The following is a 24,483-nucleotide window of genomic DNA, read 5'->3' on the forward strand; positions in this document are numbered from 1 at the left end:
TGGAAAGGGGACCTGATCCCCAAAACAGGCAGCATCCTCAGGACAGGGAGGATGTGTCCGGCCTCTTTGCTCGTTTCCTTTTCCCCAGGGGGCACTGGCCCCTGTGGGCAGGTGCAGGGCCAGCCTGGCCGAGGGGCCTGGGGAGAGACGCCCCGCCCCCGGCCCCTCACTGGCGCGGCAGGCCTGGGCCCTGCAGAGAGGCTGGGTCGAAAGGTCACTGCCCTGATCTTTACGCCACGTCGTGTGTTCTCACGACCCCTCGCCCTCCGCACAGACGGGCAGGGCTGGGGCTTGACACGGCCTTTCAGGGGATGAAACAGGCTGAAAGGTCTGAATTGCAGCCCTGAGGTGACATGTTTCAGTAGCTGAAAAATGGTGGTAAAGCGCGCGCGGACGCGCGCACACACACACACACACGCACACACGCACACGCACACGCGCACACACACACACACACACACGTGTCGGTTTAGGACAAAGAGAAACCAGGACTGGTTGGGACGACACCACCTGCTAAAGCAAAGTGAGGTGGGAAGCCCCGGTGGGAGGCCGCACCAGGAGCCCCCTGTTGGCGGCCGGCCCGGCGTGGGGAGGGCCTTCGGGACCTTCCTGGCAATGACGGGGGTCGACGAGTCGGTGTCCCTGTTTGCTGACCCTTCGGCGCTGCCGTCTTGTCCACATCGTCCTTGATGTCGTCTGTGTTGCCCCAAACCCGAGTCTCCCTGTCGCTGCCCTGGCTTGTGTCTGTCTGCAGTGTTGGGACCTCATTCCCCCCCACCTCCTCTGGCCCGCACCGGCCCTGCTTCTCTGGACCCTGGAGCAGGTGAGGTGTTTCTGCTCCCAGGATGACCCTGGTACCTTTTTAAACAAAGCCGTCCCTCTCGAGGCTCTGAGGTGCTCTGCTTGTAGCCGGCCTCAGATGTGCTCCTTCCCGAGGGCGGCAGGTGGCAGGAGCCCGGCTCTTAGGTCCAGGGAAACACGGGTTATGTTGCCGCTGCCCGTGCCTGCGGCCAGTGGCCCAGAGTGTGCCAGGCCACTCAGGCTCCAACGACAGGGCTGCAGGAGCTGGAGCTGCAGGGGCAGGTGGCTGTGGAGATGGGCGTGGCGCGGGGGCCCTCTCCCCTCCTCCCCTCCCGCTGCCCCGCCCGGCTCCCAGCTCTGTCCTTCCGTTTTCTGTGTCACTGGGAGTACGTGAGTGGTTCACAGGCTGGAAGGGCTCACGTATTTGGGGAAACCTCCCTCACACGTTGTTCTGGTTCCTTCTGTGACTTTCCAGAACACTTGTGCTGTGAATCCTGTGCGTCTTCCCCGCGCTTCGGTGGACGGCACCCTCCACACGCTCAGGCCTGCCTGGGGCTCCACGTCCACACCCTGGCCACGTGCGTCCCCGCACTGTTTCTAGAAGCGGGAGTCAGGTTGGGGCGTGGGGCGCGAGGGACGGCGAGGTGGACGCTGTGCCAGCCCCGTGCTGGTCCCGGGAGGACAGCGGCGGTGACAGGGACTGCGGATGCGCACCCCCCCCCCCCATCATCTGTCGTCGCTCCTTGTGGCCAGCACGGGGCGGCGTCTGCGGCCTCTCTGCTCTTCCGGGGACAGGCGCCGCGGTCGTGTCTGGGCTTTGCTGTCCTTTGCCCACTGGTCCTTCAAGGTCCCTCCCACCCGGGGCCTCCCACTCTCCGGGGCTTTGGTTTTTCCACTCTACCGTATCCTTCAATGTTTGCCGGCAGCTGAGGAGGGGCCTCTAGAGGGGTCTGGCCGGGTGGGAGAGCCCCGAGCACAGTCTCAGTCCTTGCTGCCCAGGCGTGGGGGCCTGGGGCCTCTTCTCTGCTGCGGAGACGCTGGGGTCATGCGTGCCTTTGCTCTCTGGCCTTTACCCTCCGGGGTGGAGATTGCTGTGTGTGGAAGAACTGGTGTCGGCGTTGCTGCGGCTCGAGCCTCCTTCGCCCGCTGTGCCCGCAGCCGGCCCGGTTCCAGTCCACGCCGCCCAGCATCCTGGAGGGAGGTGGTCCTGGCCCTGCGTCTGCCTCTCTGGGGGCGGTGGGCAGGGCACACCCCCAGGGGCACCAGGACCCGTTCTTCGAGCTCTCAGGTCACTTTCTACGCTCAGAAGTTGTTTTCTTGGTGCTCAGTATTTGTCTCCAAAAGAAGGGTGAGGCCCTGCGGTGAGAGGAGCTGCCTGGGCGCTGGGCCCCCGGGGCGGAGGTCGGCCTGCCTGGCTCTGCTGCTCCCCCCGCTGGGCACGAAGGGTGGGCCCTCAGCGTCCCTGTGCTTCCCGGGGTCCCCCTGGCCCACCCCTGGGGTTGTGCTCCCGCCTCGATGCTACAGCCTCGCCTGTCAGAGGGTTGGCTGCTCTCCGGTGACGCTCCCTCGTTAGCGCTGTGGCTTCTCCCTGGGAAAGGTGAACAGCCTCCCCAGTGCCTCGGTCCTGATGTATGCAGGACCCCTAGCCTTGAGGTGTTTGCCTTTTGTTCCAAAACGTGGGGGGTTCTTGGGCCCCTGTGTCCACGTGTGCGTTTGCAGTGAGTGTTGTGTGTGTGTCCTGGCCTCCGGCTGCTCCCGGCAAGGGCGGGTGTGGGGCTGTTGACGCAGCCGGGCTCCGCCCGGGGGGCGAGGAAGTGGGTGTTCACAACTGCCAAGCCTGGCTCTGGGGGAAGGTCTCTGGCTGACCGGCGGACGCTCGTTCTGTTTAAAAAGAAAGACTGATTTAAAGGTAGGGTCAACTAGATTTTCTGATTAGATGCCTTGTCTGAGGAAGTGAAGTCAAGAACAACTCAAGCTTTGGTTTGGTGATTGACAGAGAGCTTGTGCTGTTTACTGTAAACCTTCCAAACAAAACTTGAGGCTTGTGACCTTTTGCTTTCTGGGTGCAGGTCAGCAAGGGCTCGCTCCACCCTTGGCAGCCCTGCTTCGTGGTCGCCCCCAGCCGGGGTGGGGCCTGGCCAGCGTGCAGAGGACACACAGCGCGCACACCCCCCGTGGCGAGTGCAGCCTGGAGGCAGGAGCCCCGTCCTCACTGGCTCTCTGAGTCACTCTTGCTTGCTGCCTCCTGGCCCAAAGTGGCTGCTCAGGCCGAGCCTTCACATCCATGCACAGGAGAGGCCGGCACCCTGGGCCGGATGGAGTCACGTGGCCTCGCGTCGTTGCAGAGAGTCCTTTCAGCTGAGCAGGGCGTGCTGGCTGCAGGTCTGGCCACGTGGGCTCAGGCCTGGCCCCAGCCTCACCTCCTCTGTCCTTGCTGGGAGGCCGTGTGGGGCAGCAGCTAAGATGGGCCCTGGGGCCAGACAAGCGGCTTTTCTGGGGCCATTCTTGCAACATGCAGATGCCTAAACTTGCTTTGAAGACGACTCCCAGTGGAGAAGTCCCCACCTGGTCACTCACTCCCCAGGCAGAATCACGTGGTCCTCACGTGTCCCTCTCCCTCAGCCCCTTAGAGCAGGGGCCTGACCTTCCTGTTCTGAAGACAGAGGCCTCTCCGTGGGTCCTGGAATGTTGCGGGGAGATGGGGCTGCTCCGAGGCTGAACACAGATGGGGTGTCTGTCGGGGCTGTGCACGGTTAGCGGGCACGCGGCCCTGAGGCCCGGGCTGTCAGCCACCACCGTGGCGTTCTCATTTCTGATAGGTGCGCAGCTGGGTCCCATGCGGACCTGCAGGGCTTTGCCCTTTCCTGTGCCTGCTGCCAGGGTTGGGCGGAAGGCCAGGAGCGCCACTGAGCCCCAGGGCGTCTGTGGAGATCAGTCCTGGCCTTGGGTGGGGACCCCGAGCGTCCGGCTTCCTTGTTACGGCCAGAAGCGTCCCTAACCCTGCAGGAGGAAGAGACCACCTGCTGGAGGGCTGGTGCTGGCCAGACTCCAGAGCTCCCAGCATGCGGGACTGCGGGCCCAGGGTCTCCATCCCAGCCATTGCCTCAACCCCCAGGAAGCTCCAACACCTTGTGTCCCCGAGACACCCAGGGCCTTGGGACGGCCGTGGATCCCCTGGGCTTCCGTGCACCCACAGGGCTGCATGGCGTGTGTGGACCCCAGGGTGACCCCACGCTGGTCCTTGTGACTTGGCCCCGGGGCACCGCTCCACCATCCGGGTCCCTCCCTTAGCCCTTGACTGCAGCCTTAGACTCTGACCTCCTGTCCTGCTGGGCGTGCGGGGAGGGCGTTTCCACAGCCTGTGGGAGAAGCAGCCGCCCCGTCTCCTGGGCTCCTGGGCTCCGGTCGCTCTGGGCCCACACGCAGCGCTGGCGTTTCTGGCCCAGTTGTCATGGGCCTGGTGTCTGGAGGCCCCAGGCTGCGCCGGTGAGCAGTGCAGGGCTTTCCCTCCCAGTCCAACGGGGGCAGCTGAATGCCAGGTGGGGCCGCAGAGCACTTCTGAGGCTTAGTGGCCAAGGACTGGACAGTCACCCCAACTCCCAGCCGCCGGGCATCTCCGTGTCCTGAAGGCCCGGGTCCCTGGCCCCCTGCGTCTCTGTGGGTGCTGCAGGCCTGGCGGACACCCCACGGGGGATGCCCTGATGGAGAGCCCCTTCCTGCCCGCCGGCCTTCTCCGGGCGCCGCGTCCTCCCGCCCCGCCACTTCCAAGCCCCTTCCCGTCCTTGTCACCTCCTCTCCTCTGGGCTTGCCAAGAATGTCGGGAAATTGGGAGGGGGGGGCACAGGAAATGCCTCCTTCCCTCTAAGGACTGCTCCAGCTGCAAGTGCAGGGGGCTGGGGGAGGGTCACGGACGTGGAAAGCTGTCCCCGGCCAAGGCCACCCCACGCCCCAGCCCTGCAGATAGAGGCGCTGTCTGCCTCACTCTGGCCCCATGTGCACACCCTGCTAGGGGGAGACCGAGGCCGGAGGTCGGCGGGCTCCTTGAGGGAAGTGAGGTGTTTCTCCTTTAGTTGTTTCAAGTGGGATTTTTCAAAAAGCAGATTCAGTGGTGACACCCCTTCTCCCGCCATCTGTGTCATTAGCGTTTAGGAGACACGTTAGCCATTGGGGTGGAACCCGTTCCTGTGTGGGCAGACGGCGGCCCCTTCTCCAGGAGGCCGCCTGGGTCACCATTGCAGAGGGAGGACCCGGTGTTCCCAATGTCACTGCCAGAGCCCGGCCTGCTGTAACCGCATGTGATTGAACCCCTGAACAACCCCGACATGACACCCAGTCTCCTGGCCTGCAGAGAGGAGGCCGTGTCACCTGACACCTCACACGTGCACCTTTTAAGAATGTACACCTGGCCTAGAAAACAGCAGCGAACACAGGCTATAGTGTGGGTATTAAAAAATGAAACCGGAGACCCCAGTCTTCCTATTAGATCATGTGAACTCGGGTCTTAGGGTCAGTGAGGGTCAGAGAGAGCGCGGGTGGGCCGTGGGCTCCGGTCCCTGCTGTGGCCTTGGCCACAGTGGGCAGAGCAGGCCCAGACCTGGGGCGAGGGGCCGGCCGCTGATTCTAATGGTGGCCCCAGCCCTCCTCCCCCCAAGGAGAAGGCACAGGAAGCCCCTGTCTCTGCTCCCTCCCCCAGGGCTGCTGAGACACCCTTCCCTTCCCTGTGGGGTCCTTGGCTTTGTGCAGTGAGAGAAGGGGGCCCGGGGGCTGGTATGGGCGGGGGTGGGGGTGGGGTCAGGTCCTGGGCTGGGCAGGTCCCCTGGTGCAGCCATGTCACCCAGAGTCTGGCCTGGCAGCACTGGGAGAGCCTTGGTGCCTGGGCCCCTGGCCTCCTGCCCCTGCCAGGCCCTGCCCCCACCTGCCTCTTGATGGGGGGGTGTCCTGGGATGCTCCGCAGGAGGGGAGCTTCAGGGGTCTCAGGGCCCGTTGCCCGGCTCACCAGTGGTGGGGATTCTGCAGCTACGGGGCTGTCATGTGACCGGCGTGGTTCCTGCCGTAGGCGAGACGTGTTAGGGCTAGACGTTCGAGAAACCCCATGTCCTCTGCTCTGAGGTAGCAGAGCCTGTGTCGCCCCATTTTTCAGATGAAAAACTGGTGTGGATTCTTCAGCCGCGTCCCCCGCTCACCCCTGTTGCCCGCGTCCTGGCTCTCCTGGGCCCAGTGTGGCCCACATAGCCTCCTCCCCGGTGCTGGTCACCCTCGTCCCCCTCCCCACCCCAGCCCACCCCACTGGCAGGGATGAGCCTCAGACGGGAGGGGCTGGGCCCCCTTGGAGACCCTCATCCGAGTGTGAGGGTGACGCGGTGCGCTTCACGCCGTGTGTTCTTCATTTTACTAGGAACCCACTCTGGTGGCCCTGCCGCCTTGTGCCCTGGTCAGTGCTGGCGACAGGCCCGTGGACTCTCGGCTCTGTGTCTCCAGGGTCACGTCTTTGGGACCCACGAGCAGCTGTCTTTCAGCCTGGGCTTGGGGACTCACCGGGGATACACCAGCGGTGACTTCGCTGGCCCCTTGCCGGCCTCGGTGCCTCCGCCTGGAAGCAGAGGCGGCCACCGCGCCAGCTCTGAGTAGCCCCGCGGCCGGGCAGCGCCACCGTCCACCCGCGCCGGCTCAAGCGCTGGGCTCAGTGTTGTGTCGGTTTCTATGGCGAGAGAACAAGCAGGGCGGCTGCCGGGAGGGGGAGGGGAAGGGAGGGAGGAGGTGCAGGCGCTGAGGAAGCCGAGCAGACCGGCGGCGTGGGCGGGGCCGGCCGGGGCTACTTCCTGGCGGGGAAGCGGGCGAAAGTGCCGTCCCTCCAGCTGCCCGCTGAGGCCGGGGTGCCTGCAAGAGCGGGGCTGGGCCTCGTCGGCCGTCGGCACGTGCGGTGCCTGGGGGAGGGGACCTGCCTGGGGAGGATCTTTAGGTTGCTGAGGAGTGGAGGGCAGCTCCCCTGGGACCCCGCCTGCTGGCGGAGGAGGCTGCACGGGGTCTGGCCCAGCGGTGCGGCGGCGGTGGCCAGGTCCGGTGTGTCTTGCCTTCGGCCTGCGCCGCCCGCTGGTCCTGCCGCCCACGCCTGGCTCGCCGCAGCCTCCTTTTGGCCCCGGGTCACCCTGATTTCTCTCGGGGCTGCTTGCAGGTCTGGGTGAGGGGCCAGGCTGCCTCCCCCTGCTGCTGCGCCCCTCCTGAGAGCCCCTCCAGGGGAACCCAAGGTCTCCAGCTGACCGGGGAGCCGTTGCCAGTGCCGCTGCGAGAGCGCCCTGGGTCGGGCTCCCTTCCCTTCCCCCCCAGGAGGCCTGCACCTGGAGGAGGAGAGGTGGAGGCAGATGGGCTTTCAGCCACCCTCCTCTGGGTCACCTGCCCACCCGGCCGCACCCACCCGGGGTTCTGCTGTGGCCCCCGTGGCTGGAGGGCGGGGTGGGCGCTCCACGCACGGTCCTGCGGCTCCATCCCTGTCACATTCCCGTCAGTGGCCGGTGTGGACAGGGGAGTTTAGGGGCCCACGTGTGTGCTTCCTGGACAGATGCACCCCCAACGATAAAAAGAAGTGACCTTTTCCTGTAATTAGAATTGGGAGCACAGAAAACCCTTTGGCTTTGAAGTGTGTTTGGACCCCAGTGGGCAGCCTGTGTGCTGCCTTGAGCTCTGGTTCAGATGCATGGTGGTTTTCGCGGAGCTGTGGGGAGCTGGGCGGCAGCTCACGGCAGCCTCCCCAGTGAATTTCTGTCTTCCCCGCCATCACCAGCTCCGTGTGCACTTGGGAGGTGTTGACAAATGGGCTTAAAAGTCTTCTTTTGCAGGATCTTATCCTTAACAGTTAGAGAGTGGTTTCCAAGTTCCCTCGCTCTGGCGTGAGCCGACGGGTGGCGCTCACACGCGCCCTGGGGCTCCACGTGGGTGACACTGGACCGCAGGGCCGGCTTCTGTGGGCAGCCCTTTGCGTCCCCAAGGACGGCGAGTGGCCGCTGCTGAGCCTGTGCAGCTGGGCACCTTGCGGGTCCACGGTGACCGAACGCGTTGAGGGTCTGGGCTGGCTTCGTAACCCGGCTTTTGTCTGGGAAGCAGGAGGAAAGGGCCTGAAATGCCTACACTTCATCTCTCTTTTGAAGTCTCTCAACTTGTCGCAGTGGGGGGGGGGGGTATTGTTTTTTAATGCCATTTCAGATAAAGAAAAAATTAAAAATTTAAGTTATCACCCTGAGTTTTACTGTTCCTCCTGCCGTCGTGTGATGCCACTTTTAAATGCAAAGATGAGAGCGTCTGAGGTGTGTGCAGGGTCGCTGCAGCCTGCATGTGTGTTTCGTCCTTGTCTGGCTGACAGCGCTGCCCCCCACCCCCAGCTGCCTCTGCCTCCCTCTGAGGTGTGGAAGGCGGGAGAGACGAGAACCCGGGTCCCCAGCTCCCGTTCTGGCCGCGTCTCTGACTCTAGCGTGGGTACCGAGAGGCCAGGACGGCCTCCTGGGCTGGGGTGGGAGGCGGATGGCCCCCTCTGCCTGAAGGGAAGCCCTGGCCCGTTGGGGTCACACGCCATCTCTCTGGCTCTGCACACACCCCTGTCCCGTTGGATTTCATTTACAAAATAACATTTGATCGAAGGTGAAGAGGTGACCCCAGCAGAGCCTTGACCCCAGTGTGCGGTCGTGGGCCTGCAAAGCCAGCCCTGGTGTCTTACCTTCAGGTTAAAAAGCCCTCGTGGGAGGGGCCTCCTAGGACCCCCTTCCCGGCCCTCCTCCTGCCCCCGGGGGTGTGTGGGAGTTGGTGTCAGGCTCTGGAGGGCCGGGAGACCCCCATGCTGTGCAGAGATTGGCCGCCTGTCCCCTTTGGGTGGGTACATCTTGGGGATGTTTTTACTTAGATTCTGAAGACGGGGACAGTGCTCCCTGGACAGGAAAAATCCTGATGTGGAGAGAAACGGGGAGCTCCTGACATGGGCGGTTTGGACCCCAAGAACGTCGTGAGCGGCCTCCTCTACCCCCGAGGATGGTTCAGGCTCTGTGGCCCCCTGCGAGGTGGGCTGCTGGGAGGGTCTGCTCCCGTGGACTGAGCACGGGGCTCCCCTAAGTGGGATGGGGCGTGTGGGCGGTGGACCTCGTCCTCCGAGGGCCTCCCGGGGCCCAGGGAGCTGGGTGCCAGCCAGGGGGAGGAGTCGTTTGAGAGCAGAGAGTCCTCGTCTCTCCCCCCCGCCTGCCTCTTTGGAAGCCCCCATCCTGCACGGTCAGCACTGGAATTTGGGTCTGGTGGGCGGAGTGCTGAGAGCAGCACCGATTCCCTCCTGCCTCTCAGGATGCATGGATTGGGGGCGCTCGGGGTCCATCACGTGCCCTCGCCTGGGGCTGGGCCTCTTTACTGGCGTCGTGTCTGTGTGTCAGTGAAGTCCACTCTGAGGTTGGGCTGTGGTTGACCCGTGGGTGTCATGGCAGTGCCCTCGGGACGCTGATGGTGGCCGGGATCCGGGCCTTTCTTCTGGGCATGGAGCTCCTGGGCCTTCGAGTCCCTCCACAGAACTGACCAGCCCGCAGCACCTGTGTCACCTTCTCTAGGACCCCGGCCCCCAGGTTCCCGGTCCTCCTTCCGTCCTGGCTCACGCACCCACCCCCAAGGCTCCCGCTCAGGCGAGCTGGGATGCGTAGCTCGCGGCAGGGCCTGGCGCGTGGCAAGCAGGCTTTCTGTGCACAGAGACCTGGGGTCTCGGGCTCCCAGCCCGCGGGAGTGGGGGGCGGGTGAGATGGCGGAGCCAAATCTGGGGACGCGTTCCCGCCTCGGCCTCCTGTAGTGTGTCCTCCAGGGTGGGACACTGAGCAGCCCGAGGCCTCAGCTGCCCTGGGCCCCCAGGTGCTCCGCCATCTGCCGCCCCCTCCGCTCGCAGCCGAGGCCTAGGGTCCCGAGACCTCAGGAGACCCTCGGCCGGCATCACGTCGGCGTTTGGAGGAGCGGAAGGCCCTTCACTGGAAGGACGTGGGAGGCTGCTGTGTCCCGGCAGCCTCTGATCCTGGCTCAGCGCCCCCGGCCAGCGTCCGCATCGGTGCCCTGACTGATGGGACCAGGCGGGGCTGGGGGCTCTCTCCCCAGGGCCTGTCCCAGGGCCACCTGGGAGCCACCCCACCAGCCTGCCAGGTCTAGGGCTCTGCTCAGTGAAAGGCCTGCCAGGTCCCCGCTGACTCCCGGCTGCCCCGGGCCCGGGCTTCTCTCTGAGGCTCTCACCTGGAGCAGGTAACAGATCACACACGAGAGTGCCGTGTTATGCGTGTGTGCAGGCCACACGCTCCTACACGCCCGTCCGCTCGCGTGTGCCCCGATCTTGTCCTGGTCCGAGCACGGCAGGTGTCAGCTGTGAGTCCGGGGGCGTGTGGGGGGGTGCCCTGGAGGTTTAAGCAGCAGAGGGTGGCCCTGGCCCCCACCCGGCATGGCGTGCAGCTCGGAGGAGGAGGCCAGTGGAGGGGACCTGGGGCCCGCAAGGCACGGGGGCTGTGTCCCCAGGGGTGGTGAGGGAGACGCCGTGGGTGTGGTGAGGCGCCCACGGAACCCCTGGCGGCAGTTGTGGGTGTGAGCAGAGGGGCCAGGGACAGGCTGGCATCTGGGCACGGACGTGGGGCGGGGGGCAGAACAGGAGAAGGTAGGGGCGGCGGGGCGGCTGGTGACCCGGCAGAGCTGCTGCCCGGCCCGTGTGCCCGCTGCTGCATCAGGGCCCTTGTCTGGGGACAGCGCCCATGCGTCCTGGTGGTTCCTGCGTCAGAGGCTTGTTGGGGGTCGAGGGTGAGGCCGACCTTCCCGAGGGGCCTTGGTGGGGTGAGGGCCACATGGGGCATGGTGGTGTCCAGCCCCGCCCCTCCTGCTGCCCCGTAAACTGTCCTCTTCCTCTCAGGCTGGTTCTTAGTCACCCTCCAGAAGGGCGGCCCCAGTGCCCTGTGTTGCCTGCTGGCTTTCTCTCTTGTTCTGGATGGCGAGGCCTGTTGGCCCTCCTCCCTCTCTGCCCAGGGGCTGGAGGCCTGGCGACCACTATGCCCCCCCCACCCCCCCCGGCCGGTCAGGGCGCTGGGAAAGACGCTGTCCCTCACCACCCCTCAAGGACATTGTCCTAAGAGTAGAATGAGCCCCAAAACAGCTTCATTGTTCCTGGGGTTCTGGTGTTTGGGGTTTTTTTTGTAAAGTCCTTTTAACAGTTACTTTCCAGTGACCGCTAAGGAAAAGAAAAGGTTCCGTTCCACCCTGCCTGGTCCAGCGGGGGACTTCCCCTGATTTTCTGATGCTAAAAGGGAGGTTTTGCAGGGGTGTGGGAGGCCTTGTGCAGCAGGGCTGGTGGCGGGTCCGTGACGTGGCGAGGACTGTAGGGCCACCGGAGGCCTCCCCGTGTCGGGGCTGATGTCCAGGGTCTTCAGGGACACCCCTTCCCAGAGCCCCGCCCTGCCCCTCCCGTCCCCTCCCTGCATTCTCCTCCACAGGAGGGTTGGTGGGGGGTGGGTGGGAGGACCTCCCTCTGGGAGCCAGGCCAAAGGTCCCTCCTTGCGGAGGGAATGCGGACCCCTCCATTGAGAGCCGCTGAGGTCTGGTTCCCAGGGGAGGGGCAGCGACTGTTTCCTTAGAAAAGTCTTAACTTATTCTTGTCGACGGTGTGGAAATAACAGAAAAGGTGACCCATTTAAGTTTAAAAAAAATCAAAGCAAATCTGTAAAACTGCTATTTTCACTTCATTTTGGGGTTTGGGGTTGTCTTGCAAAGTTAATCCGCTTCCTCTGTACCACAGTAATCAGAAAATAGGTTAATTTAAGCATAATATGAAACATGAATTATCACGTGGAAAATATTAATGGTACTTACAAAAATAGCTCTGCAGTTTCTAGAACTGTGAGATCTGCAGGACCGTCCATGACGCAGCCCTTGGGCTGATTTAGAGGTAGTGGTCCCAAGCGTGGGGGCTGAGAGCTGCGCTGTAGGAGACGTGGGTGCTGTTGGCAGGACTTTTGTCACAAAGCCTAGGTGGGATGCGGTGGCCCGGAGCCCCACCATCGCCCCGGGGAGCCACACTCTCTCCTCTGCGGCCTCCCTCAGAGGCGAGGCGGGCATCCCTGCAGGAAGGAGCCTGCGATTCCCTGCTGCGCCCACCCCGGGCAGGGGTTCAGGGGCCCAGCAGGGCTGGCCCCGGTCTTGGCGGTGGGTCCACGTGGCTGCAGGAGCGGGGCTGACTGCCCGCCCCTCGAGCTGCTGCGGTCCCTGTGGGCAACAGGCTCACCCCGGGCGGGAGAGTCCAGCAGAGCGGGGGGGGGGGGGGTCGCTCTGCGGGGTGCCATGTGCCTGCCCGGCGCTGGTGCTCACCCACATGCACAGCTTCTCTCTGTGTCTGCTCCGCTCCGGCTGCGTCTCTTTGGGTGTTCCCACTCTGTGCTCCTCATGTGTAGGGTCTGTGGGTGTCTGCCCCTCTTAGGGGTCCGTGCAGGTCCATGGTTATGGGTTCTTGAGGGACTTTCCCCTGCATGGTGGGCGGGGGCCCCAGGCCCTTGTTGGTCGTGGTGGGCCTCCTGGGCCAGCACGTGACATGGGCGTGTCCTCCTGGGCTCAGCTCCACACTGCCACGGGGACGCTCGCTTGTCTTCTCCGGTGTCAGAGTGTGCGGACCGGGGTTCCGGGGCTGAGAAGCGGGGCTGGAGGCTGCTGCCCCCACCGATCTCCGGGAATCCCAGCCTGACGGCTGTGACAGCTCCACCTCCACCGGGGTTCAGAGAGGTGGGGTGGGTTGCTTTGAAGGCCCCATACTGCCCAGCAGGAACTTTTCATCTCTGTCTGTGGTCCTGGCTGTTTTTCTGCTGATCCGCTAAATGACAGGAAAATTGCAGAATGAGCAGCTGGACCGTGGGGCGCTCTGAATGTCATGGAGAGACCCCAGGCTCCCTGGCCGGCCCCTGCCCCACGGGGGTCTCCCCGGGACCCCCGCCTCGAGCCCCCGCCGGGCTGCGGTCATTGACACTCACCTGTCCCTGCTCTGGGGGACAAATCACCTTGGGTCCTGTCCTGGGGCTTGGAAGTCTCAGGAATGCTTCCAGTGTGTTTCTTGCTCCTCACCTAGAATCCGGGTGACAGACCCTCAGTGCTGCCTCAACTCCAGACCAGCAGTGACTTTCTAATTCAGAAATATCAGTTAGGAGTGGAATTCCGTGTTAAGATTCAGTTAGAAATAGATGTGTTGTATTAAGATTCCTAGACTTTTTCTTTTCTTTTTTTTGTAAGATTGCTATGTTTTTTTTTAAACGTGGTTTTCGTATGCCGTCTGTAACGTTTAAAAAATGCTCCTTAGACACGTTTTTGCCGATTTGTGCATTTGTAAGAACGTCTCTCACCGCTTTTCTGAGGCCTCAGTCTGGGGGGTGCAGGCTCGTTCTTGCGGGTGGAAGGCCCCTGAGGTTGGGGGCCGGGGTGGGGGGACTGCTTTGCCTTCCGAGTGGCTTGTAAGATGGTGATGGGGCCACAGGTGATGCCGAGTTGATCCCCCAGAGGGTGCTGCCCCTGGGTGCCGACCTGGGCGTGCCCACGTGCCCATGTCTTGCCAGGGGACCTAGGTCTTCAGCTGCTGAGGGTCGGGGCACAGAGCGGGGAGGGCCAGAGGGCGGGTGCTGGTGGGGGGAGCGGGTGGATGCCGGCCAGCGCGCTGAAGGTTCTCCTGCCCCCTGCTGTGTGAGGTGGTGGCCTGAGCAGCGCCCTCTGGCCCTACCTGTGAAGTGGCACCAGGCTTGAGAGAGCCAGCCGGGGTGGGGCTTCCGGGGTGCCCACTGCCAGGACGCCAGGCCACAGGGTTTGGGAGGCGGGGGCCGGGGTGGGCCTCAGGACCTCGGGGCCGCCCTCCGTGTCGAGCCTCTGCACTTGTGTGCAGCCCCACACCCACCCACCATGGGACCCTGGCCAGGGCCACGTTGTCACCCTGGACATGCCCTGGCTGCCCGGCCAGGTGCCCAGTGGATGCCAGCCCCGCCGGGACCTTGCCTGACCCCTGACGCCGTCTCGGTGCCATGGACCTTGAGCGGCTCCCCGGGCTCCTTAGTCAGGAACCCTCGATCCTCAGTGGTTGGGTTTTTCAACCAACAGTTCCTCTTATTTTTCTAATAGATATTTTTAGTAATAGCTTTGTTGAGATGTGATTCGCGTGCCAGAAAATGCGCCCTTTCTAGGAGTACGAGCCAGGGAGTTTTAGTGTATGCCGCCCATCGCCGTCGTCTACTTTAGGACGCTTCCATCACCCTGAAAGAAACCCGTGCCCCGTGGGCCCCCCATCACCCAGCACCCACCAATGCACTTCCTGTCTGCGGAATCTCCCGTTCTGGACGTTTCACGGGAATGGGACCATGTGGCCTCTCACGTCTGCTCCTCTCACCGGGCGCTGTGTCCTCACGGCTCCACCGTGTCGCGTGTCTGTGCCTCACTCCTCGTCAAGGCCGAGCGATACTCGGTGTGTGGATGGACGGGACCACGTTTTGTTTTTTCATTCACCCACTGACGGACATTTGGCTGTTACGAATAATGCTGCTTTGAATACTCGTGTCTGATGTTTTTGCGGGTGTGTTTTCAGTAATCTTGAGTACAGGCCCAGGAGTGGAGTTGCTGGACTGTACGGCGGTTCTGTAGACTGTTCCACGGCGACGGCAGCTCTGTTCCTCCACCAGCAGCACACAGTGTTCCGGTTTCTCCACATCCTCACCGCCGCTTTTTTTTTTTTTTTTTTTGCGGTACGTGGGCCTCTCACTGCTGTGGCCTCTCCCGTTGCGGAGCACAGGCTCCGGACGCGCAGGCTTAGCGGCCACGGCTCACGGGCCCAGCCACTCCGCGGCATGTGGGATCTTCCCGGACCGGGGCACGAACCCGCGTCCCCTGCATCGGCAGGCGGACTCTCGACCACTGCGCCACCAGGGAAGCCCCCTCTCACCGACGCTTTGTAGCGTCCATCCTTTCAACAATTACAGCCGTCCTAGTGAGTGTGAAGGGGCACCTCACGGTGTTTTTTTAAATTCTACGGTTTTTTTGAGGTGGTTGTAGGTTCACCTGCAGGCGTACGAGGTGACAGGTATTCCCGTGCACTTGGTCTAGATTCTGGTACCAGGTGTGAGTCCCTCTTTCTAGTCCTCTCGGGTGTTTACTGGGGGTCACGGGGTGGTTGTACACCAGCTTTCCTGGCAGCTGCCCCGGGTCACATCCCTGCCAGCGGCGCGCAGGCTCCCGATTTCCCTGAATCCTCACGACACTTGCTTTCTGGTTGTGATCGTCGCCGTCCTGACGGGTGTGAGGTGCGTTTCCCTGATGGTCAGTGACACTGAGCATGTCTTCGCGTGCTTGCGCTTGCTGGCCGTGTGTGTGCCGCCTTGGGAGCAATGCCTGTCCAGGGCCTTCGCCCTTGAGATGGCTTGTTTTTGTCTCGAGTTTCCGTTCTCATGTGTTCTGGATCCAGGTCCCTTATCAGAGGTGATTGCAGAGGTTTTTTTCCGTTGTGCGTGCTGTCTTCTCGCCTTCTCGATGGCGTCCTTTGAAGCACAAATGTCTGAGGCTGCTGAATTCCCCCTCCGCTGTTTCATCTTTGGTTCCTTGTGCTTTGGTGTCATCTAAGCGGCTCACTGGGGGTGGGGCTCACACCGTCGGAGCCCTCATGGTTCCTCCAGACGCTTCACCTTCAAGTTTTCTCTGAGATGGTTTGAGGAAGCAGTTTATCGTAGGGGAGCTGCACAGAAACAGTCTCGGCCTTAGGGAGCCGGGAGGGCCCTCCCCTGGCCGCCCTCACCCCGAGAGCCCGGTGAGGACGTGAGGAGCAGAGGGGAGGTTTGGCTTGTGTCCTTTCAAGGACCCGCTTTCCAGCCGTGTGGAAAATGAGCTCATAACGGTGGCAGCGCAGGTCCAGCAGCCCCTGACGCCCAGGCCGGGCTGTGCTCGGCCGCCTTCATCCTGACCGGTGGCCCGTGGGCGGGGCCTCGCCGCGGTGGCTCTCTCCGATCTCGGTCTCCTGGGCTTTTGGGTGATCCTGCTGCTTCCCCCCCCCCCCCCCCCCCCCCCCGCCGCACTGGCCTGGGGGGAGGTGCCGTGGGCTCTGGACCATCGTCACAGCTTCCTGGAGCAGTTGGTGTTGCAGGTTGGCGGCCAGTGGTCTCGCCCCTCCGCTTCTGCCTTCTGCACGGGACCGGCAGCAGTCACTCTCCCCACGCCCACCCGGTCCTCCTGGCGCGTCCCAAAGCCCTTCCCTGAAATCCCTGAAGTGAGAGCCGCCTTGGACGGTGGGTGAGGCGCTCTCGCGGCCCCTAGCACAGCCTGCCTGGGCCTTTGGTGCAGAATCTGTCGGACTGTGAGCTGGCAAAGGGGAGCTGCTGCCTGCAGGTCGGCTCTGAGGCTGGCTGCTCTCCCAGCACACTCGCCGCCGCCTGGTGAAGAGGTGGAGGGGGGGTGGGTGGGGAGGGGATGATATAGGGGGTGCAGGCAGGTGTGTTGCACAGCAGGGCACGTGCCTCTGGAGGACACCCCCAGCTCTGTGCGAGCTTCCCCTGGAAGGTGTGCGCTCACAGCCGAGAGGTGGGGACGTGGCCCCTCGTGTTGATCTGTGGGGGCTGCTCGCTGCCTCCGGGGAGAGGCTGGCGCTCTTCCTGTATCTGCTGGCTGGGCTGGGTCAGCCTGGGGTCCGGGGGGCAGGGGGTGACACCGAGGCTGATGTCCTTCTAACAAGTTGACGACCAGGGTCTGGCGGCTGAACAGTGCGTGTCGCCTCCTGGCCGAGCACAGTGCCTGGCCGGACCCTCATCTGGGCCTGGTCCCCGAGGTGGCAGAACTCCCGCCCCCAGCAAAGAGTTGGGGGAGCCAAGTGTCGTTTCCTCCGTGGGGCAGGTCTTCTGTCCAGGCCGTGCTCCTTGGCCAGCGGCGCAGGTCTCACTGGGTGGACGCGCCCACCTGGCCCCCCAGACACATTGTCTAGTGCTGTTGGACCAGAGGGCATGTGGGGACCAGCCGCCCTCAGCCCTGCAGAGCGCCCAGGGCAGCGGGCATCCTGGCCTTAGGCCCCGAGGCCAGAGGGGACGCCTCTGTGCTGCGAGAAAACAGACCGATCCAGCCCGGGGAGGGGGGTGGTTACCGCTCTCCTCTGGCTGCCAGTGCGCGGCCTGCACAGCTGAGCTTCGCATGTGCACGACCCTGAGCAGGTGTGTGTGCCCCCTGGGGGTGCAGGGAGGCCCCTCATCCTGACGGCCCGGGGCGCCCTGGACGCCTGCCTCCATGCAGGTGGCGGATCTCAGGGCAGCGCGGCGCCTGTCTGGGCGGGTGGAGCCCTGTCACCTGCACGTCCCACAAGGGCTCACGGCTGCAGTCGTGGGCCTGAGCCGGGAGGTGACCGAGTGGCCGCTTGCTGCAGCCGGGCAGCCGCCTGGGTGGCATGCATTCCCACGTGCTCCGTGCTGGGCCCAGCCCGGGCAGCCCCGCCGCGCCGTGTTCAGGCGGCATCTCCCTCAGCCCTGCCTGCGTGTCTGTGTTCGAGGCCTGAGTCTGAGCCTTCCTCTCTGAGCCCCGGGCCCTTTGGGGCTGGTCCTGCCCTTGCTGCTGGGCTTCTCTTGCTGTGTCCCGTGCAGGTTAGCGCTGGGCGGCTCTGTGCCCTGCTGGTCCCCGGCTCTGCATTGCGGTTAGTGGGATCCGCCCTTCTGTACTGCTAGGGTCGCCCCAGAGCTGGGAACATGGGGGGTGGTATGCCCCAGCGCTCTGTGTGTGCGGACGTCACGCCGTGCGCTCAGGCCTCAGCCCGGTGCCACGAGCTGCATCTGGAACGTTCTTTCTCCTTTCTTTCCTCCCCCACGTACGTTGTCGCTTTCTGTTTTAAGATGTCCAAGGTGTAGGACATAAGAAACAGAGCGCGGCACGGCAGGGCAGGCCCATGGGGTGGGGACTGCCAGCATCCGGGGGCTCCTGAGGTCCCCAGATGTGCAGGCCAGGGCCCAGCGTCCAGGCCCTCGTGCTGCCAGGCCCTGGGGCTCTCAGTGCAGCACTGGGGGTGGGGACTCAGAAACCCAGGGTGAGCTTCGTCTTCGATGGCCCAAAGCCCTCCTTCCGCCCCTTCCCCACCTCTGGGCCTTAGCACAGGGTGTAGGCTGCTCCGCCAGTGGGTCCAGGGCCTGCTGCCTGCAGGGAGGAGCCCCCCAGGTTTGCCTGGCTGGGCTGGCCTGCAGGGCCTTTGGGGCTCAGGCACTAAGTATGGCCCTTGGGAGCACGAGGTGGGGGACGCTGGAAGCCCCCCCGGCCCGGTCTGCCTGCTGCTGTTGCACTGGTCTCTGGCGGTGGCCACAGTCCCAGCAGCCGTCCACACTCCACTCCACACATACCCAGCGGGCCCCACGGTTTGGTGCCTCTGACTTGGCTGACGCTCCTGGCCTGGCCGGACATGAAAGTCACAGGAGTGACAGCACTCCCAAGTCGTACCCCCAAATCCTTGCAGACGTACACAGGTCCCTGGGTGACACACAGACCCCACAGTGGGGAGCGCCCTATGGGCAGACGCGTGTCCTGTCCTCCGTGGTGACGGACGCGCATGGCCGCTGAGCAGTCCTGCGTGGCGGCACCCTGTGGTGGTGGGGTGTCTCCTGGGACCCACGTCTTGGCGCTGTCCCTACAGGCTTCTCAGTCAGGCAGCACCCCCACCCCCCGCGCTGGGGCATGTGCACGGGGCACGTGCTCCCACCCGGGTCCTCGTTTGTGGGGAAGTGGCCATGGGCGCCCAGCCCCACTGCCGGGGAGCGTCCTGGGCTTCGAGGCGCCCAGCGGGGTCAGGAGCCGGAGGCCACAGGCTCACCTCCTCGCACGGGGGGACTTGCGGCCATGGCCGCGCACAGCTCTGTCCCCGACTGCCTGCTGTCGCTGGCCCGTCCTTCCCAGGGCTTTGAGGAGGCCGCACTCCCTCGGGGCCCTGGCAGCCCGGTGCCCGCCCAGCCTCGCTCCACAAGCCCCTCTTCCGCTGCTTCCTCGTTTTCGTAACCGGTCGGCTGCGCTTCCTGGAGGGCGCACCGGGGTCCGGAGTCTCAGGGGCTGCTCGGCTTCCCGAGTTGCCTCCCCGCGTCCTGGGTGGACCAGGGCTCGGGGTGAGGCGGGGGCAGGAGGCTCCGGCCCTTCTCCGAAGTGGGAAGCCGGCTCTGCCGCGCGGCTCATCTGACACCCGCCACGAGGCTCCCTGAGGTTTCTCGGAATCGGAGGAGCCGGCGGGGCCGCTGTGGCTTCTCTCCCTTGAGAACTGGGCTCAGACAGGAAACCCCACCCTTGTGGGTGTCGCCCGGTCTAGGCATCACCACGACTCCTTTCCCCTGAAAAGCAGCACCAAGTGGGTCTCTCTTTCCTGAGTGTTTTCAGGTCTGAGCAGACGGTCCCTGCTGTCTGTGGGACCCCCGAACCGTCTCCTGGGGCTGGGTGGGCAGGCTGTTTGTTGGGACAGCTGCCCTGTGCGGGGACCGACCCACAGGTCTGGGGCCCGAGGGCTACACGTTGCCTGGAGCAGAGTTAGGGAGCCTGGCTCCCTGCGCACACACCCACGTGTGCCGGCTCCTTCACCCTGGGGGGCCTGGCCCAGCCTGGCCCCCTGTCTCTTGAGTTCTGTGGTGATGGCTCTGCTGACCCCTCGGGTCAGTTCTGGGGTTCAGTATTTTCTCCAAGTGCCCCCTGGGGCAGAAGGAGCCCCTCCCCCATCCACCCCACCCCTCTTGAGGTCTGGCCTGGGGGTGATGGGCACTGTCCCCCAGCCCCTCGCCCTCAGTGGCCTCCCGGATACGCCCAGGCTCCGGCCGGGGCGGGGTGGGGGAGGCACCGTCCGTCCTCCAAAGACTGTTCTGTTTTCTTGGGGAGGGACCCTGTGTCCTCAGGACTCTGGTGCCAGCAGACTGGGGGGAAGTTTGACACCAGCCCAGGAGGCCACTTGGGCCACAGCATCCAGCAGACACAACGCTCGGCTGCTGGGCCCGGGGTCGCTGTCCCAAGCTTCCTTCCCTGACAGCAAGACTTGGGAAAGTCGAGGGGGCTTCCTTGCCAAACTGAACACAGTTCATTTTGGGAATGTTCTTTCAGGCGGGGAGGGGGCACGGCCCAGGGCTGCCCTGCCAGCCTAGCGTGCAGCTGCCCCAGGCCCCATGTGGTGAAGTCCAGAACTCTGGGGGTGCTGCGTGGCGCCCCAGGAAAGCTCTGCGTGGTGCCGACAGGGCCCTATACTCGGCCAGCGAGCCTGCCTGCCGGGCTGCCTCTTCCAGACCGGCGGTGGCCTGAGGGTAGGGGCAGGGGTCCCTCCTGCTGTCTTGCACCAGTGCCCGGTGGGCGTGTGTGCAGCACTGCTGTGGGGCCGGGCCTGCCCTGGGTGATGAGTCGGGCAGGGTGTACGCGTCCCTGGACACGACTCATACTCAGCTGCGTCTGAGACTGGGCCCTGGGGGACCCCTCGCAACCTGCCAACGGGAACTTCTGTGTTGCTCACAGGTCTCCGAGCCCCCGGCCTCCGTAAGAAAAGCAGACGACGCCCCCTCCCAGCACCCCACACCCTCCGAGAAGGACAAGCAGTCTGGCTGGCTGCGGACTCTGGCCGGCTCCTCCAGCAAGGTGCCGTGTGGCCCGGGCGTGCGGGGCGGGCGCGCGGGGCGGCCTGGGGCCCAGCCTCTGACGGCGCCTCTCTCCCGACAGAGCCTGGGCTGCATCCACCCTCGCCAGCGCCTCTCTGCCTTCCGACCCTGGTCCCCTGCGGTTTCTGCGAGTGACAAAGAGCTCTCCCCACACCTCCCAGCCCTGATTCGAGACAGGTGAGTACCCGCCAGCTCTGATGGGCGTGTCTGCGTCCCAGCTCAGCCTGACCCTGCTGTGGGGCCCCGAAGCAGTCGGGGAAGCAGGTTCCCGCTTTAATCATCACTGAGCTCGACGGGCACATGGTCTGGAGGCTGTGTGTCAGATCCCCAGCCCCCCGGTTGAGGCAGCTGCAGAAGTGCTGGTTCTTTGATGGCATGGGGGGTGGGGGGGGAACGCTAGGATTTTCTGTGGCGTCTGGAGTTGGCCGCGCGCTCTACGTTGGCTGTGGCCTGTCCCACGTATGGTGGCTGGTCGCGGTGTTGCAGCTCCCCCAGGGCCCCGGGCTGTAGTGTCTGCTCCCTTGCACGGTCCATGGGAGCCGGGGCCGCGATGGGGGGTGGTGTGCAGCGGAGGTGCGGAGACGTGCAGGGGCACAGGGGCGGGGTGAGGGGCTGCGAGGGGCAGATGCCGAGGCCCCGATGCCCGCCACACCCCTGCAGCTTTTACTCCTACAAGAGTTTTGAGACGGGCGTGGCCCCCAACGTGGCCCTAGCACCGCCAGCCCAGCACAAGGTGGCGAGCAGCCCGCCCTGCGCCACGGTCGTCTCCCGGGCCCCCGAGCCCGTCACCAGCTGCGTCCAGCCTCGGAAGCGGAAGCTGACAGTGGACACCCCTGGAGCCCCAGAGACGCCGGCACCCGGGCCTGCCCCCGAGGAGGAGAAGGACTCGGAGGCCGAGGTGGAGGTGGAGGGAAGAGAGGAGTGTGAGTGCGGCCGCAAACCTGCCCCGGGGCGGCGGGGGCGCCCGCCCGTTCTTCCGGGGGCGGCCCCTGCTGACCCGCGCCCCCGCCGCCTGCCTTGCAGTCACCTCCTCGCTGTCCTCGCTGTCCTCCCCGTCCTTTACCTCATCCGGCTCCGCCAAGGACCTGAGCTCCCCGGGCCTGCTCGCCCTGCCTGCGGCGCCCGGCGCCCCCGATGCCGCGGCCCCCGCCGACGCCCCGAGCAGCGGGCTGGAGGCCGAGCTGGAGCATCTGCGGCAGGCCCTGGAGGGCGGCCTGGACACCAAGGAAGCCAAAGAGAAGTTCCTGCACGAGGTGGTGAAGATGCGCGTGAAGCAGGAGGAGAAGCTGAGCGCCGCGCTGCAGGCCAAGCGCAGCCTCCACCAGGTGGGGCGGGCGGGGGCCGGCGGGGGCACGAGTGTGCGGGGAAGGAGCGGGCGCTGCCCCGCCGGCCCCTTGCGCGCCGGTTCCGGGCCGCCCCACCCGGGACTGCTTCCTTTCCCGGCGGGGGCTGGAGGCCCTGCGGTTGTGCCATCGGCCCCCTGGTCGCCTTGTGCGCCACCTTGTGGGGGGCGGGGCTGTCACCCCAGGGCTCAGCTGCATTCACACCTCAGCCGGCGTCTGACACGTGGCCCCAGCACAGCACAGCCCTGCCAGCCCCGAGAGCCCCATTTCCACCACTCTCTCAGAAACCCGCACCAGTTCCCTGGTTCTGGTTGGAGGTGTGGCTCCCCACATGCATCTTCATGAGCGTGTTGGGGGCCGGGGCTGAGACCCCGAAAAGGGCCGCCGCCTCTCCTTCTGGCTGCGTAGGGTCCCCGGGGCCCCCAGATGGCACCGTGCCTGGGGGAGCCCCCTCCCCCGGCCGCAGGGACTCCCCCCGGGCTGTGCACGGTGGGCACCGGAGGGCCGGGGCCGGAGAGGCCTGGCGTGAGGGCGCCCCTGAGCCGGCGCCCTCGCCCCAGGAGCTGGAGTTCCTGCGCGTGGCCAAGAAGGAGAAGCTGCGGGAGGCCACGGAGGCCAAGCGCAGCCTTCGGAAGGAGATCGAGCGGCTCCGGGCTGAGAATGAGAAGAAGATGAAGGAGGCCAACGAGGCGCGGCTCCGCCTGAAGCGGGAACTGGAGCAGGCGCGGCAGGCGCGCGTGTGCGACAAGGGCTGTGAGGCCGGCCGCCTGCGGGCCAAGTACTCGGCCCAGGTATGTGGGCTGTCCGGCCGGGGAGGACACGTGCACCGTCCATCAGCATCTCAGGGTCCCTCCCCTCCTCGCGGGGCCGCCCCGGGCGTGGGGAGCCTGCAGGCCGACCTGGCCCTGCTGGGCTTTGGGGTCCTCCTTCCACGGGGGTGTCCTGGCCCCAGGCTCTCCTCACCTCCTGTCCTGGGGGGAGGGCCGCACCCATACCCGCACCCTCACCCTCACGCACTGTTAAAAGTCTCAGCCTGTCCCAGTTGGCCACCCTGCCTGGCCTGGGGTCGGGAGACGGGGTCCCGTCTCACGGCCATCTCCGGGGCCCGGGCCGGGGCCCAGGAGGCTGAGAGGTGCCCCGAGGCCTCCGCACTCGGGGCTCGGGTAGTTCCCCAACTCGGGGTCTCCGCGGGCAGGGTTGGTGCTGCCCGGGAAGCTCCCCCAGGCCCTGCCAGGCTCACCAGCCCGGGTCCAGTGGGCGGCGGGCGGGGCGAGCCTGTGATGGGCCGGAGGGTCAGGCCGGGGCCGGGGCGGCGGCCAGGTGGGGAGCGGGCCCGGCTAACGCGGGGCGTCCCCTTCCAGATCGAGGACCTGCAGGTGAAGCTGCAGCACGCGGAGGCCGATCGCGAGCAGCTGCGGGCTGACCTCCTGCGGGAGCGGGAGGCCCGGGAGCACCTGGAGAAGGTGGTGAAGGGGCTGCAGGAGCAGCTGTGGCCACGGCCCCGCTCTGAGGCCACGGGCGGCGAGAGCACGGCCGAGCTGGAGCCCTAGCCGGACCCACTGTCTGCTGCGCGGGGCGGACGCCGCAGGGTGGGCGGGCGGGCGGGCAGGTGGGCGGCGGGGCTGGGGGCTCCGTGCCGGCGGGGCCGCTCCCCACCCCCCACCCCGGCCCCCCCAGCCCCGGTCCATATAGCACAACGTCTTACTGTGCCTAGAACCAAGCAAGTGTTTGGAACCACATACTTTTGGAATCCACTGCAAAATTTTCTACTGGCCAAGGTCAAGCAAGCACGCCGGTCCCCACCTGCAGCCGGCGTCGAGGCCAGCTCGGTAGCTGCAGCTGGCGCTCCGCTTGCCGGATCGTTCTAACATTTACACTTTTGTGATAAGCTATTTAAAACCCATAAGGAGACTTGATATTCAAAGAAATCAACATGTTTTTTAATGACTAACTTTTAAAAGCCCCACCCACACGTGACGCCACCTGAGGACCCGCAAGGGAGCCAGGGTGGCAGCCGCCCTGCCCCTCGAAGCCATCACAGCTCATCCCGCGCCCGCGGCCGCGTGACAACACAAAGGGTTTTTCTCCAGAGTCTATTTTTTCAGCCACAAGGAACCCCGTCTCCTGTGCTGCCACCGGGAAGGGCACGGAGAGCACCGCGCAGGCACGATGAGCTGGAACACTGCCGCCTTACCCGCCCGCCGCTCCGGCCCGCCTGCCACAGGTGTGTCCGCAGGTGTGCTTGGAGGCGACGGGAGATGGGTCCGCGCTGGCTGGGCACACGCGCCCTCGACCAGGCAACCCTCTCAATTCGGCAAACGTTGCTCCTTCTGTTTGGGGACTGAGGCTGCAGCATTGGAACAAAACACAGCATTATTTCACTTCTTGTTTGTTCGTTCATTTAAACGTATATTTAGAACTGCACTTTGTCAAAAATCTTCCCTTCTCTTTTTATTCCCCAGTTAACTGAGGTTTTTACTTTCAAATACTGCAAACCGATTTATAGAGCATTCACATCCTAAGTGCTCAAGTGTTTAGAAACCCCTCTGGTGCTTGGTTGAACAAGGGAATCACACGAAAACGAAAATGCAAAAACTGAACTTCGGGGGGTAGTTCTGTGCCTTCCAGCATCTTGTACAGCAAACCCTGACTTGTCTTTTTACCCCCAAAATATGTCTTCAGTAGCTATTGAATCTGCCACTATCACAATGAGTTACTTG

General features: G+C 64.7%; 1 protein-coding gene across 1 annotated transcript in view; it reads left to right on the top strand.

Moving 5' to 3' along the window:
* Positions 1-23,346, top strand: part of SKI (SKI proto-oncogene) — a 57,867-nt gene extending 34,521 nt beyond the window's left edge. The window contains exons 2-7 of the mRNA XM_060013156.1: positions 20,281-20,400; positions 20,482-20,597; positions 21,081-21,343; positions 21,444-21,745; positions 22,324-22,554; positions 23,125-23,346. Coding sequence (XP_059869139.1) covers positions 20,281-20,400; positions 20,482-20,597; positions 21,081-21,343; positions 21,444-21,745; positions 22,324-22,554; positions 23,125-23,313 — 1,221 coding nt within the window. The 3' untranslated portion in view covers positions 23,314-23,346. The remainder of the gene's footprint in view (positions 1-20,280; positions 20,401-20,481; positions 20,598-21,080; positions 21,344-21,443; positions 21,746-22,323; positions 22,555-23,124) is intronic.
* The last annotated feature ends 1,137 nt before the right edge of the window (positions 23,347-24,483 follow it).

The sequence above is a fragment of the Delphinus delphis genome, chromosome 1 (assembly GCF_949987515.2).
Source record: "Delphinus delphis chromosome 1, mDelDel1.2, whole genome shotgun sequence".
NCBI lineage: Eukaryota > Metazoa > Chordata > Mammalia > Artiodactyla > Delphinidae > Delphinus > Delphinus delphis.